Below are 13,993 nucleotides of genomic sequence, written 5' to 3'. Positions count from 1 at the left end.
TGGATCTCCTTCCAGTCATCAAGACAAGATGTGAGCTACTGTAAATGTCACCAGTCCCAGCTGGTTCGGGAAGGTTCATGGGTGGCACAGCAGCCTGCCTGGGGCAACACTGTGCAAATGCAGGGGCTGAAGATCCAAGCTGCCCTGCCTCACCCAGCTGAGGGGGGAGGGAGTACAGCTGAGCCTTAATTTGCAGATGCCTTTCCTATTTAACTTGGGATTCTCCATCTGGCAACATTCAAGGACACGGGGAGTTTCCTTGGAGTTGGAGAGGAAGAACTCCAGAGGCATCTCCAGGGACTGTTCGTAACCTGCAAGATGGCAACACACACACACACACACACACACACACACACACACACATCCCTGAAGCATGCCCTGCTGCAAGCCTCCAGATGCCTCCTTTTCATGCTTATGTAGATTTTGAAGGGAAATAAATTGGACAATATTGAGTCTCAAACTGTCATCATGGAATTGACACAAGCCCTTTCTTGTAGACGCCTTTCATTTTCTCACATGGGGAGCAGCTTTGCCAAGCCTTGCCCTTTCCTAATTCCTTATTTATTCAATTTGTTTGCCACTCATCTCACCCCAAGGTGACGCCTTCAATGGTAAAAAGAATAGAATTATACAAAAGCATGTACACTATATAATAAGAATAAAACCATAGGTAAAGGTTTCCCTTGCACATATGTGCTAGTCGTTCCCAACTCTAGGGAGTGATGCTCATCTCTGTTTCAAAGCCAAAGAGCCAGCGCTGTCCGAAGACGTCTCCGTGGTCATGTGACCAGCATGACTCAAAGCCGAAGGCACATGGAACACTGTTACCTTCCCACCAAAAGTGGTTCCTATTTTTCTACTTGCATTTATTCTGTGCTTTTGAACTGTTAGGTTGGCAGAAGCTGGGACAAGTAATGGGAGCTCACTCTCTTATGCAGCGCTAGGGATTCGAACCATTGAACTGCTGACCTTTCTGATCGACAAGCTCAACTGCCTCCAGTCTCCTTGGCCCCTGCTCCCACCACAGAAACCTCTTCATCTGGGGCCCACGGGTGCAGGCCTGCTCCTGAAGATACCCCCACTGAGCCCCCTTCCAGGAACCCCAGGCCTAATCAGGGGGGCATAGATAACAGCCCAGAGGCCTGTTCACACCAGTCCCCCTCCTGATTTATCTTCGGATTTGGAGGATGATCTCTCCCCTGTGGCTTCCATTCTCCAGCCTCAGGATGCCAGGGGCACAGACGATTTGGCCAACATTGGGGATGATTCAGATGGTGGCAGGAGCATTACCCCTGCTGAAGTCTTCGGGGGGCTGGAGAGCAATCCTCGATCTCAAATTTTTAAATCAATTCATCAGATACAGGAGATTCAAAATGCACTCTCTCCTATCAATTCTGGAGAGTGTGCGCAGACTCCTAACATCAGTGGATCTCACGGAGGCTTACCTCCATGTGCCCATTCACAGGCGACACAGACGGTTCCTCTGCTTTGTCCATGCGGGCTGCCACTTCCAATATCGGGCCCTTCCCTTCGGGTTGTCGTCAGCCCCAAGGGTTTTCACGAAACTTCTGTTGGTCGTAGCAACCCACCTGCATGCCAGGGCCATCCGGATCTTTTGTTACCTGCATAACATTCTTTTGTTGTCCAGGCCATGCAACCAGGCCCTCCGGGTTCTCCAGGACACCCTACAAGTGCTGCAGGAGGTGGGCTTCACCATCAATCGGGAGAAGAGTCACTTCGTTCCCACCTCTCGCCTGGTACACATCAATTCCTCTCAGAGGAAGGTCTTCCTGTCTCAGGATCGCCAGAGCAGTCTCAGGGATTTAGCCAAGGAGGTGTGAAGGAGACAGCGGGTCCCTCTTCTCCTGCTGTCTCAACTGCTGGGAAAGATGGTCTCCGCTTCTCCATTGTCCCTTGGGCACTGCTTCACAGCCGCTGTCTTCGGTCGTTTTTTCTGCCATTCCAGAAGACTAACAGCAGCTGTTCCCTAGTGAAGGTCAGCTTGACTCCAGAGGTTCTGCAATCTCTGGACTGGTGGATCTCCCCGGCCATAGCTCAGGGCTCCCTCTTCAGGGAATCTCCGCATCTCGTAGTTACGATGGACGCGAGTTTGACAGGATGGGGAGTTCACCTGAAGGATCAGGTAGCTCAGGGTCTCTGGTCCGATTCTGACCTATCCCAGAGTATGAATTGGCTAGAATTGAGGGCCATTCATCTGGCCCGCCTTCATTTCCAAACCTCTCTTCAAAACACACATGTGCTAATTCGGACAGACAACACTATGGCCAAGGCGCATGTCAACCGCCAAGGGGGGACAAGGGCAGTATCTCTCATGGAATCTGCATTTCGCCTAGGAACCTGGGTGGAAGCCAACCTCCTCTCTCTCCACGGCAAACACATCTTGGGATCCGACAACACCAGGGCAGACTGGTTGAGCCGCACAACAATCGATCCGGCAGAGTGGAGCCTGAATTGTCGCATTTTCCACCGGCTGTCATCCAGGTACAGGACTCCGACTCTGGATCTCTTTGCAATGGCATCCAACAAACAGCTGCCCAGGTACCTGTCTCGCTACACAGCACCAGGCACGGAAGGGACAGATGGTCTACGGTGCAGGTGGCCTCATGGTCTCCTGTACGCCTTACCTCCCTTCCCCCTGATACAGAGGGTGATTTGGAAAATGATAGAGGAGGAAGCTGAGCTCATTCTAATTGCTCCCCATTGGCTGCGTTGACCATGGTACGCAGACCTGGTCAATCTTTCCGTGGAACCTCAGTGGCTTCTCCCAATCATACCGTCCCTCCTTCATCAGGGCTCCATTCACCATCTCGACCTGCACCTAACCGCTTGGAGGCTGAGCGGGCGGTCTTGAGGGCGGCTAACCTTTCTGAGACAGTAATCCAATCAGGCTTCCCGCCGCCCAGCCACTAATAGAATCTACGAATCTACGTGCACAGACTTACATCACGCATCATCTCTCACCTCCATCCAACATTATGGTTCATTCCACGCGCAGCGCGGCTACGCCGGCGACGTGGGCACGGCAAGCCTCGGTGGAAGAGATCTGCAAGGCAGCTACCTGGTCTACTCCTAATTCATTTAAACGACATTATAAGGTGGATCGGTATGTGTCAGCGGATGCGGCCTTCGGACGGCGAGTCCTTCAACAATTTCTTCCTTCTTCCAGCTCCTAGGCCAGTCTCATTCCCTCCCAGGGACACGCCAGCTTTGGTATGTTCCATGCATGACCGCTGTCTCAACCAACTTTGGAGAATGGGGTCTTGGTTCTTACCTGACACGCCCCTTCTCTGGGCAGGTGGAGACAGCGGTCGTCCCCACCCTTTGGGGTCCTGGCCTACTTCGCAAGGGGGATCTGGGAGCATGTTGTGAAGTCACAGGACGGAAAGCGATTGTTCACCGCACAGCAGTCTACTTATCTCCTTCGTCAAGAAAAGCGGGAGCATGCTCCTCTGAGGTGATGACATCACTTTGGTAGACTCAGTTCTATTGGTTACCGACTGAGTTAACCCATGCATGACCGCTGTCTCCACCTGCCCAGAGAAGGGGCGTATCAGGTAAGAACCAACGCCCCATTTTTTTCATTCTCCATGAGATGTTTTTTGGGGCGGAGTTACTTCTTTTTTATTTTTATTATTTCTTTAAAATATTCTGCGCAAACTGCCATCGAGGGTAAAGCCATAACCAGAAAACTTCCATTGTACCAACACAAAATCATTATTACGTAATAAAAGAACAAAAATCACTGCAAGCTATAAAAAGCACTGTAAAAATATCATAAAAACAGCAGGAGCAGTGAAGAAGAACAAAGTAGGAACTATTAAACAGCATCCAACTCAGTGTGCCATCATTAAGACAGATGGCAGAAGTAGGTTAAGCAGAACATGGCTTATCTCATACAAGCTCTGATGGAGTCACACGCATTCATCAGGTGGCTGTAAACTACATGATTTGCATCATGGATCCTGATGTTTCATCACAGCCACCCACAGCCCTGGTCATCATGCCACAACATAAGATAAATTGTCAAGAAAAGCTCTAGAGAGCATGTTTGTGGCCCTCTCAACTTCCTTAGAGTAGAATTTCTACCACCGTTAAAAATCTTCCAATGTACAATTGTTCAATTATCCTGAAATGCTGAGCACTAAAAAAAAATGCACCTAATCTATTTTCAACTGTTAGTCTATTGCAAATTGTTCATAGTTTGGATTGAGAATGTAATGTTAGCTCCAGCACTAATTTTGTTTGTTTGCATTTCTGCATTCTGCAGCCCTGCCACACAACAGGATTTATTTTGTACCTGGTAGCATTCCCAATCTTTCTGTTGTCGGCCACTGTACAATTGTTATTAGAGCTCGTTCTGCTGTCTGATGGCAAGAAATTCAGGCAGCTGTAGTGAGACATCAGTTCAGTCAGTTGGCACATTTCAAACAATATTGAAAGTGTTCTTTTCAAAATAGAATTTTTGATCAGCTGCTCCTTGGTTTCTTCCTTGCCCTGGGTCACATGTAGGATTGGACAACGGCTCTAAGCGAGGGGCTTATGCTTTTCCCATTAGAATCCGAATAGAAGGGACCTTGGAGATCCTCTAGTCCGACCCCCAGCTCAAGCAGGAGACCCTATACACAGTGATGGCTAACCTTTTTCATGTTGAGTGCCCAAAGTGTACATGTAACCCCAAAATGTGAGCACCCCCCCCGCGCAGGGACCCCACCCCCATTCATGCGCCCCACCCATCCACTTTGGGCTCCCAGGTTGATGCAGGAGGCTTTCCAAACCCAAAACAGGGCACGAAGGGCATCGCATCTCCCATTTTGGCTTCCAGGGTGGTGCAGGAGGCCTTCCAGGGTTAAAACACAGTGTGTGTATGTGGAGGGGATGTGCATAAACCCTCAAACTGCAATGCGAGCCCTCCTGCATATGTACCCTGCTTCCCCCACGCATGCATGCACACGTCCATGTGCCCTGCCCCCCACGCATGCCCATCAGAGACCCAAAGACCAGCTGGTTGGCGGGAGGCCCACACACAAGCACAGTGGAGATGGGCTGTGGTGACAGCTGGCATGCCCCCAGGGAGGGTTCTGCATGCCCCCTGTGGCATAGGTTGGCCATCACTGCCCTATACCCTTTCAGACAAGTGACTGTCCAATCTCTTTTTAAAAACCTTCAGTGATGGAGCGCCCACAACTTCTGAAGGCAACTTCTGTTCCACTGGTTAGTTGTCCTCACTGTTAGGAAGTTTCTCCTTAATACCAGACTGCTTCTCTTTTTGGTTAGTTTCCAACCATTGTTTCTTGTCCTGCCCTCTAGGCCTTCAATCATCTCAGTTGCTCTTTGCACTTTTTCCAAAACTGGATGCAGCGTTCCAGGTGTGGTTTTGCTATAAAGCTTTGTAAAGCGGCACTAATGCTTCACGTGATTTTGATTCTATGCCTCTGTTTATACAACCAAGGATTGTATTAACGTTTTTGGGCTGCTGCCCCCACATGGCTGGCTCCTGTTTAAGTGATCGTCCACTAGGACTCCAAGCTCTCCGTCTCACAGTTATTGGTTTTGAGCCAGATTTCGCCTAACCTATACTTTATACCTTTGGTTTTTCCTGCCTAGGTATAAAACCTTGTTTTTCTTCACATTCCATTCCATGTGGGAATGGAGAGGGCTCATGGTTGGAGTCTATTTGGATCCTGCTCTTGTCTTCTGGGTATTGGCTGTTCCTGACAGCTTAATGTCATCTGCAGATTTGATGGGTTATATTTATAGATTTATATTCCTTGCAGATGCTGGGGAATAGAAGGATTTTATGGGTGTGGATCCTTCTTGGAGCTGTGCTGTGGAGCTGTGCTTTTTGCACGGTGTTTTCTGCCCTTGCATCTCCACACCCATTTGCACCCCTCAGGTGACCCTGAGGACACAGATAAAACCCCCAAACAGCCTCAACGTCCCATCTTAAAGGATGCAAATGACCAGCTGTCTGCAAAGAATATAAATCCTTCCATTCCCAACCATCCAGTCAGAGCTGAAGAAGCTTCTTGGATGAGAAGTGAAATGTCTTCAGAGATAAACCAGAAAGTCCAGTTGCCTCTTGAAAAAAGCACTTTTGGGACAAGCATGACCTGGATGACTAAGAATCTCCATAGACATCCTTGGTTTTTTGAATTTCTGTCGAAATGTAGTGATCTTTTATATACAATGCAACTCTACCCCCTCTTTTGTTAAGTCTGTTTCTTTTGAACAGTTTGTATCCTATCAGTACATTCCAGTCAAAAGATTCATCCCACCAAGTCTCAGTAATGGCAACTATATGATTTCTGCCTTCGTGTACTAATACTTCAAGTTTACACTGTTGGTTCCCTAAACTTTGAGTGTCATTTCTGTCCTTTATGGGTCTTGGGTGTGTTTCTTATATCTCCTACTTTGTGACTGGGATTTCCATCCTTCCCATCACTCTCTACTTCACTGTTTTTCTTCTTCCTCCTCTTCCCCCTCCCCCTCCTCCTCTTCCTCCTCCTCCTCCTCCTCCTCCTCCTCCTCCCCCTCCCCCCTACCTCCATATATGATTTTTGCTTGGAATTAGGGTTCCCCCTCAATTTTAGTTTAAAACCCTTCTGATAAGTTGTTATCCAAATATATTCTTTCCAGTTCCTGTGAGGTTCACAGTAGCCCTTGTCAGTAGCCCTTCGTGTAGGTCAGGGGTGTCCAAACTTGGGAACTTTAAGACTTGTGGACTTCAACTCATGCTGACAACAACAAGCTGGTTGGGGAATTCTGGAAGTTGAAGTCCATAAGTTCCCAAGTTTGGACACCCCTGATGTAGATAATGCAGACCAGGGTCTAGAAAGCAAAAGTTCTCTTGACCGCAGCTGTTTTTAAGCCAGTGGTTCATTTCTAAAATCCTTTGCTCCCTCATTGGAAGTTGACCTTTTGTTGGAAGTATAGCTGAAAATATCACTTGACCTCCTAGCTGTTGGTAATCTCTTGTTACTGTTTTCAGATTCATTGTTGTGCCATTAGTCCCCACGTGTAGGGGAAGAAAGGGGTAGTAATCCTTTAGTAAGTTTCTCAGTTACATCTTTGATGTTTGCTCCAGGGAGACAGTATTCCTCCCAAGATGGACTGTTCGTTCTGCAGACTATAGTTTCTGTTCCCCTAAGAATTGAATGTCCTTATCCCCAATATTTATCTTTTTTTTCCTTAGGGAAGTCTGGGATGCTGGGATGTGCCTCTTTTTTAGAAACTATTGATGACTGCTCTTTTGTGGCTGTCTGCGTATTTACTTCCACTTCATTCCTGCATTTCAGTTAATTTTTTTTCCACCCCAGGCGAATACGAGAGCTTCACTAAAGCACGGCTTCCTGGCGAGAAACCAGTCATCACACGACCTCCAATGCGACCCCCAGATCCTCCCTGCAAGGCTGCTGTGACACAAAAGGTGGACGCCAAGGCAGACCTGGCGATGGGAACAGCAGCAGAAGCCCCCTCCTCAGTGTGAGTAGTGGCAGAGGGTCCAGCCCTCCAGCTGAGTCGGACGCCAACTCTTCCCCCCCCCCCCCAACAATTGCCATTTTGGCTGGGGAAGGATACTGCAAAATCCCCATTCCCTCCCCATTCCAGGAGAAGGATACTATGAAAGACCCATTTCCTCCCCACTCCAGGGGAAGGATACTGTAAAATCCCCATTTCCTCCCCACTCCAGGGGAAGGATACTGTAAAATCCCCATTTCCTCCCCACTCCAGGGGAAGGATACTGTAAAATCCCCATTTCCTCCCCACTCCAGGGGAAGGATACTGCAAAATCCCCATTCCCTCCCCACTCCAGGGGAAAGATACTGCAAAATCCCCATTCCCTCCCCACTCCAGGGGAAGGATACTGCAAAATCCCCATTTCCTCCCCACTCCAGGGGAAGGATACTGTAAAATCCCCATTTCCTCCCCACTCCAGGGGAAGGATACTGCAAAATCCCCATTCCCTCCCCACTCCAGGGGAAGGATACTGCAAGATCCCCATTCCCTCCCCACTCCAGGGGAAGGATACTGCAAAATCCCCATTCCCACCCCACTCTGGGGTCAGCCAGAAGTGGTATTTGCTGGTTCTCTGAATTACTCAAACTTTCCGCTACCAATTCTCCAGGAGAGAGAATTGGTAATGGAAATTTCTATAAATAGAGGTTTCTATAACTGAGGACAGACTGGTTCTCTGCAGTTACCCTACTTCTGTCAGCTAAACTGCAACTTCTATTATTATAGTGGAGACTTACATGAGTTTTGTATATCATTATCCCTGATTATATACAGCAGCTTCTGAGGACTTGTTAAACACTGCCCTTTATCCTTCCAAGTAGAATTTGGCAGTCATAAGGACTAGAAACCTAGGTCCACACTTGTGTTCTCATATCTATCTATCTGTCCAGCCTTGGTTAGTGGAAATTTGCTTCCTTGATCTCAGGCTCTTTTTGACTGCACATCCGTATTGCTACCACAAAGTAAAGAGGCTGTTTGCGCTGCTTGCTTTTCAGGGTGGCGTCCAGGGCAAAGTTCTTTGAGACAGCTTCCTTCAGGAGAACAAGGTAAGAGAAGAAAAGGTTTGCCTTAAGACACATGGTTGGCATTCTGAAAAGCTGGTGAATCATGCAGTCTTCAGATTTTGCCCATGGATCAGTGGTGAAATTCAAAAAATTTTTACTACTGCTTTTGTGGGCCTGGCCTGGTGGACACGGTAGGGGAAGGATACTACAAAATCTCCATTCCCTCCCCACTCCAGGGGAAGGATACTGCAAAATCTCCATTCCCTCCCCACTCCAGTGGAAGGATACTGCAAAATCCCCATTCCCTCCCCCTTCAGGGGAAGGGTACTGCAAAATCCCCATTCCCTCCCTACTCCAGGGGAAGGATACTGTAAAATCCCCATTCCCTCCCTACTCCAGGGGAAGGATACTGCAAAATCTCCATTCCCTTCCCACTCCAGGGGAAGGATACTGTAAAATCTCCATTCCCTCCCCACTCCAGTGGAAGGATACTGCAAAATCCCCATTCCCTCCCCCTTCAGGGGAAGGGTACTGCAAAATCCCCATTCCCTCCCTACTCCAGGGGAAGGATACTGTAAAATCCCCATTCCCTCCCTACTCCAGGGGAAGGATACTACAAAATCTCCATTCCCTCCCCACTCCAGGGGAAGGATACTGCAAAATCTCCATTCCCTCCCCATTCCCGGGATCACATGCTGTAAAATCTCCATTCCCTCCCCACTCCAGGGGAAGGATACTGCAAAATCCCCATTCCCTCCCCACTCCAGACCTCCAGTCAGAATCCAGTCAGAGGTGACATTTGCCGGTTCTCCAAACTACTCAAAGTTTCTGCTACCGGTTCTCCAGAACCTGCTGAATTTCACCCCTGCCATGGATGGTTGGGACATTTATCCCAAATACATCCCCTCTGCATAGAGAGGTGCTTTCCAGATGCCTGAGAGTGGAAAAGACTGGCAGATGTTTTGTGAGATTTCTGGGGAAGAGATGGGGAACTGAAGATGGCTCAGCTGAGAGTAGAGCCGATGACTGCAGAAGAATGAAGAGCCAGCGAGTAGGCTGGCTCTTCATAATTCCTCTCTGGACAAGGAGAGGCCTTGAGATTGCCCACAACTGCTCCAGACAGTTGCTCCTAACTAGGAGACTGCAAAACTGCAAGGTCTCCGGTGGGTTTACAGCTCTGTGGGATGAGGGAACCTTTCTCAAATCGCGGTTGGCATGTGAAATACTTCCTTTCCTAATCATTTTTCAAAATGGCTTGTTAATTACTCTTCAGCTATTAGGTTGGGAATAAAATTACTATTACCAAAAAAAAAAAGGCCTGCCAAATTCTGCCCCATAAAGAGCCCCACTGGCCCCTGAGGGCCTCGAGGGTTGCTTGGCTTGGCAGTAGCAGAGCTTTTCGGGCACTGGTGGGGTTTAGCCAGTGTTACTTCCGGCTCGCTTGTGGGCACGCTGGACGCATGCTGCATGCCCATGTGCAGTTCAATAGAAATGGTTCTGTGCATGCACAAAACTCAAGAACAAGATGGCAGTGGCGACTGCGGCAACTGGGGAACTGGTTCGGAGGTGTGGCCAGACTGGGTCGCTGCCGGTTCTGCAATCCAGGCCAGCATGCCACTACCAGGCCGAACTGGTAGGAACCCACCACTGTTTTCAGGGCTCTTTTTGTCTTTCCGGCTGGTAGAGGAAATGACCAGGCTGAGCCTGAGGGAGGGGGTCAAGTGCTTCACCAGTCTCGAGTCCCTCCGTGCCCACAAAAGATCAAACCCATCTTGAATTCCGTTGACCCTTCTCCACAGCCACTTTGCTTTGATTCTTGTAGAGCCTGTGAGCACGCAACAAAGCTGAGTTTTCTTTTGAACTGCTCCAGCTTCTGATTTCCTGTGCTGGACAGCTGGCCTGTTGAGCGGCCATAACGCCCCTTTCCTATCAACCCCAATCCTTCATCTCCTAGGCAGGAAGAGTCGTTGGAGTTGGCATTGCAGGTTCAGGGTCAGCAGTATTTTAATCATGAGTTATAAAATAATTCTTATCAATTGTTTGATAGTCAATTGGGATTGCGGAATCTTGCAAACTTGAGCCTCCAATCTCTTGCAGCGTCCTGGCCTTTGCAATGATCCTAAAATTCAAGGCATTGTTTTTCAGCATTGAATATATTAGGGTGCTGCATTGCCAGTCCCTGCGGGTGGGTTGAGCTGACAGAGATGGGGTCTCCGTGAATGAGGGGAAATGAGAACTGGACCTCCCCACTCCTAGTCCAGCACTTAAACCACCACACCACACAGGCCCTCTAGTTACTGTATTTTTTGGAGTATAAGATGCACCTTTTTCCCCCCAGAAAGAGGGTGAAAATCTGGGTGCGTCTTATACACTGAATACAGTATTTTTGACATCCTGAAACCCCGCCCCTTCACAAAAATGGATGTGCAGAGGGTTTGGGATACCTGCAACATGCTCCTGGGAACTGGGGAGGACAAAAATGAGCAGTCTGTTTTTGCCCCGAGCCCCCGGGAGCAATTTCACAAAAAATGAGGCATGCAGAGGGTTTTGGAGGTTTAAAAACTTTTTTAAAAAACATTACCTCTTCAAAATCTTGGTGTGTCTTATATTCCGGTGTGTCTTATACTCTGAAAAATACAGTAACTCCAGTTCAGCCTGACTGATAGAGCTACAGCTGCACTCCTGCTTTCTCCCTTGCTGTTTTCCTTACTGCTTCCCTTCTTTTGCAGTTCTTCCTGTCCCCAGGGCAGATCCCCAAATGAGGAGGGATGAAAGGCCCCAGGTAATCCTGCCGTTTATTTTCTGATTTCTTAAGAACCCGAATGCTGGGGGTATTCGGGGGGGCGGGTGTTGCAGAAACCTCCGGGGGGGGGGGGAGATTCCCCTCTTGGCTGCAGCTCCAGCAAGCCAACTGGTGCGCGTTGTGTTTTCACATCCTCCACTTTTGTTTTACTCCCCGTGTTTCTTTCCTTCCCAGGCTTCTGCATGGCTGAGCCTGGATCACGGATTTGCAACACGCGGCGTGTTGCTCTGTAAATCAGCTCTTTCCAACCCCGCCTTTCAGCATGCCGTCGTGAACATCTTGCATTGTTATAAGAGAAGCAGAGACATCCTTGGGAGGGACCATAGTTCCACCCGCTACTGTAAGAGTTCAAAAAGACAGAGCAACAATCGGGCCTTCTGCTCCTCCTCCTCTTCCTCTTCAGAAAGGGCTGCTTTCCCCTGGAAGCGTTCGCTGGCAGCTGAGTTGGAGCAGCCAAAGAGGGGCCCATCGGGAGGGGAGGCCCCTTCCGCCAACTCTGGCCTCTTATGGGGTCCCGCTTGAAGAGCTGCTACCTGGATCTAGGAACTGGGCTGCAAGCAGCTTCTGTGCCTCAGAGGTTTTCTGGCTGGGTGGCTCCAAATGTGTCCCATTGTGTTATTTTTTTTTCTTTTCTTTTCAAAGACTGAGATTTCGTGCCCCTGCCGCGTGGAGGGCAAGCGCGGGGTTAGCTGTTAACTCATAAAAGGCTGAAAACATTCCCAATAAGGCCTCCACACTTCTTATTGGTTGTGCTTGCACAACCAGCCAATGCTCCGGAGCGTGAATGGCAGGAGGAAGGATTTTGAAGCCAGATGCTCCAGCCCCCACAAAGGGAAATGGTGCCGAAATTGGAAGTAGAAGCCCAATGGCGCCCCTCTGTGAGGCTAGTTTCCCTTCATTTCCAAAGCAGCTTCAGGACATTCCAGGTAGTTTCATCTTTTGCCAGACCACATTCCGCTCTCCCACCTTGACCTCTTTCCTCCCCAAAGGGCCCTTCCTGCTTGCCGTAGAGCAGGGGTGTCCAAACTTGGGAACTTTAAGACATGTGGACTTCAACTCCCAGAATTCCCAACTCCCATAGCTGGCTGGGGAATTCTGGGAGTTGAAGTCCACATGTCTTAAAGTTCCCAAGTTTGGACACCCCTGCCGTAGAGTGAGATGAGAGCCTGCATTTAGATCCGCTTTTATTCGACCGGCCACCAAAGGAAGAAAGAGATCCTGTGGTTATAGTTGTGTGCACGTCTCTCTGCCTCAGGCGTCTGACAGCTTCTGACATCTCGGCTGGGATGTTCTTTCTCCAAGCTCCACTTTGGATCCCTGCAGAGTCTCTGGACAGGCCCCTCCCCAGGATTCCCCATTCCACAAACTGGCAATTGGTTCTTTCCTAGGAACTTGGATATAGCACTTACCTGAATACTTTTGCACCAGAGGTTTCAGTTCACCTTGTAAATGTCTCTGAGGACCAGGGTAGAAAGCCTCCAGCTAGCACATTGTAGCCATGCTTTGCAGATGCAAGAAATAAATGAACTTTGGGGAGTGGCTCAGGATTGCCAGATTTTGGGCCCGTTCATTTCTCTTTAGAAATAAGCTTGATACTTGTACCAACCAACACCCTCCCAATGTACCACCAGACAAATAATTATTTCCACAGACGTCATCAGGAAATGCCATATTGATATTTAACATGCCTTGAGGGGTGAAGAAAGTGATGTATATGCTTTCTTGCTATGCTTTTGTTACCGGTGCCATCCAATGCTCATGTTAACTCCCCAAAGTTGCTGATCAAATACAGAAGATTGTTCATCCTGTGAAGTCTGTTCTTAACCACCAGTATAAGCTGGACAGAATAATTGAAGATTGATTGAGGGATATGAAAACGCCCACGTCTCCCTGGCAGCCTTGTCAGACCAATCCTGGGGCCACAGATCTTTGCACATTGAGTAGTGAGAGGTTACAGTGACCTCCAGGAAGTTCAGGCGTTGGGCGTACGTCAATCTCTGTTGATCTATGTTTCCCAGGAATCTATCAATGGATTATGCCGATACCATTGATTTCTACTGCGGGAAATGACTGGTGGGGGGAGGCATTCAAGATGTGATTGATTCCAGAGAGTAGAAGCTGAGACAGGAAAGGAAGTTCTGAAAGTGAATGTTTGATATTTCTTTCTGCAGGAAGGGTGGGGTACTCAGCTCCCAAACTATTGTGCGGTGCTCCCATCCGAAATGGGTACCTCTCTCATCAAACCTGCTTTTGTCGTAAGCTAAAGATGTCCAACAATTCAGCTCTCTCTGTTTTGTGAATTTAAAGGCACTTAAAGTAATTTCCACCTGGTGTACTTGTCTGGTAAAAGAAGTAGATTAGTTGTAATAATGTTTATAACGTTTCCATGGATTAAAAAAATCCATCTGATTACTCTTGATTGTAGTTTTTGAACTCGTGTGAACTTTATTCATAGAATAGTAAAGTCAGCTTGCAAAATATAACATGACTGATCGCATCCAACATTAGACAGAGGAGGAAGACCACTTGCTCATTGCAAGAGTTGGGGTTAGGGTCACATGCACACGAGTTACAAAAGGTTGCATTCCACTTACTTTGGAGTTCCCTTAGAGGAGCTGGCCTGTATGACTGTCTTCCTTGGGCTTAATAT

At 48.5% G+C, this 13,993-nt stretch overlaps 1 protein-coding gene across 2 annotated transcripts in view; it reads left to right on the top strand.

Annotated features, from left to right (window-relative positions):
* Positions 1 to 13,752, top strand: part of OPHN1 (oligophrenin 1) — a 143,924-nt gene extending 130,172 nt beyond the window's left edge. For both annotated transcript variants that reach the window (XM_081963986.1, XM_081963985.1), the window contains exons 21-24: positions 7,338 to 7,503; positions 8,532 to 8,582; positions 11,270 to 11,322; positions 11,518 to 13,752. In XM_081963986.1, coding sequence (XP_081820112.1) covers positions 7,338 to 7,503; positions 8,532 to 8,582; positions 11,270 to 11,312 — 260 coding nt within the window. In that variant the 3' untranslated portion in view covers positions 11,313 to 11,322; positions 11,518 to 13,752. The remainder of the gene's footprint in view (positions 1 to 7,337; positions 7,504 to 8,531; positions 8,583 to 11,269; positions 11,323 to 11,517) is intronic.
* Positions 13,753 to 13,993: the final 241 nt, after the last annotated feature.

This window comes from Natrix helvetica, assembly GCF_964273705.1.
Source record: "Natrix helvetica genome assembly, chromosome: 11".
Classification (NCBI taxonomy): domain Eukaryota; kingdom Metazoa; phylum Chordata; class Lepidosauria; order Squamata; family Natricidae; genus Natrix; species Natrix helvetica.
Note: the sequence above shows the minus strand (reverse complement) of the source record. Positions and strands in the feature narration are given on the sequence as shown.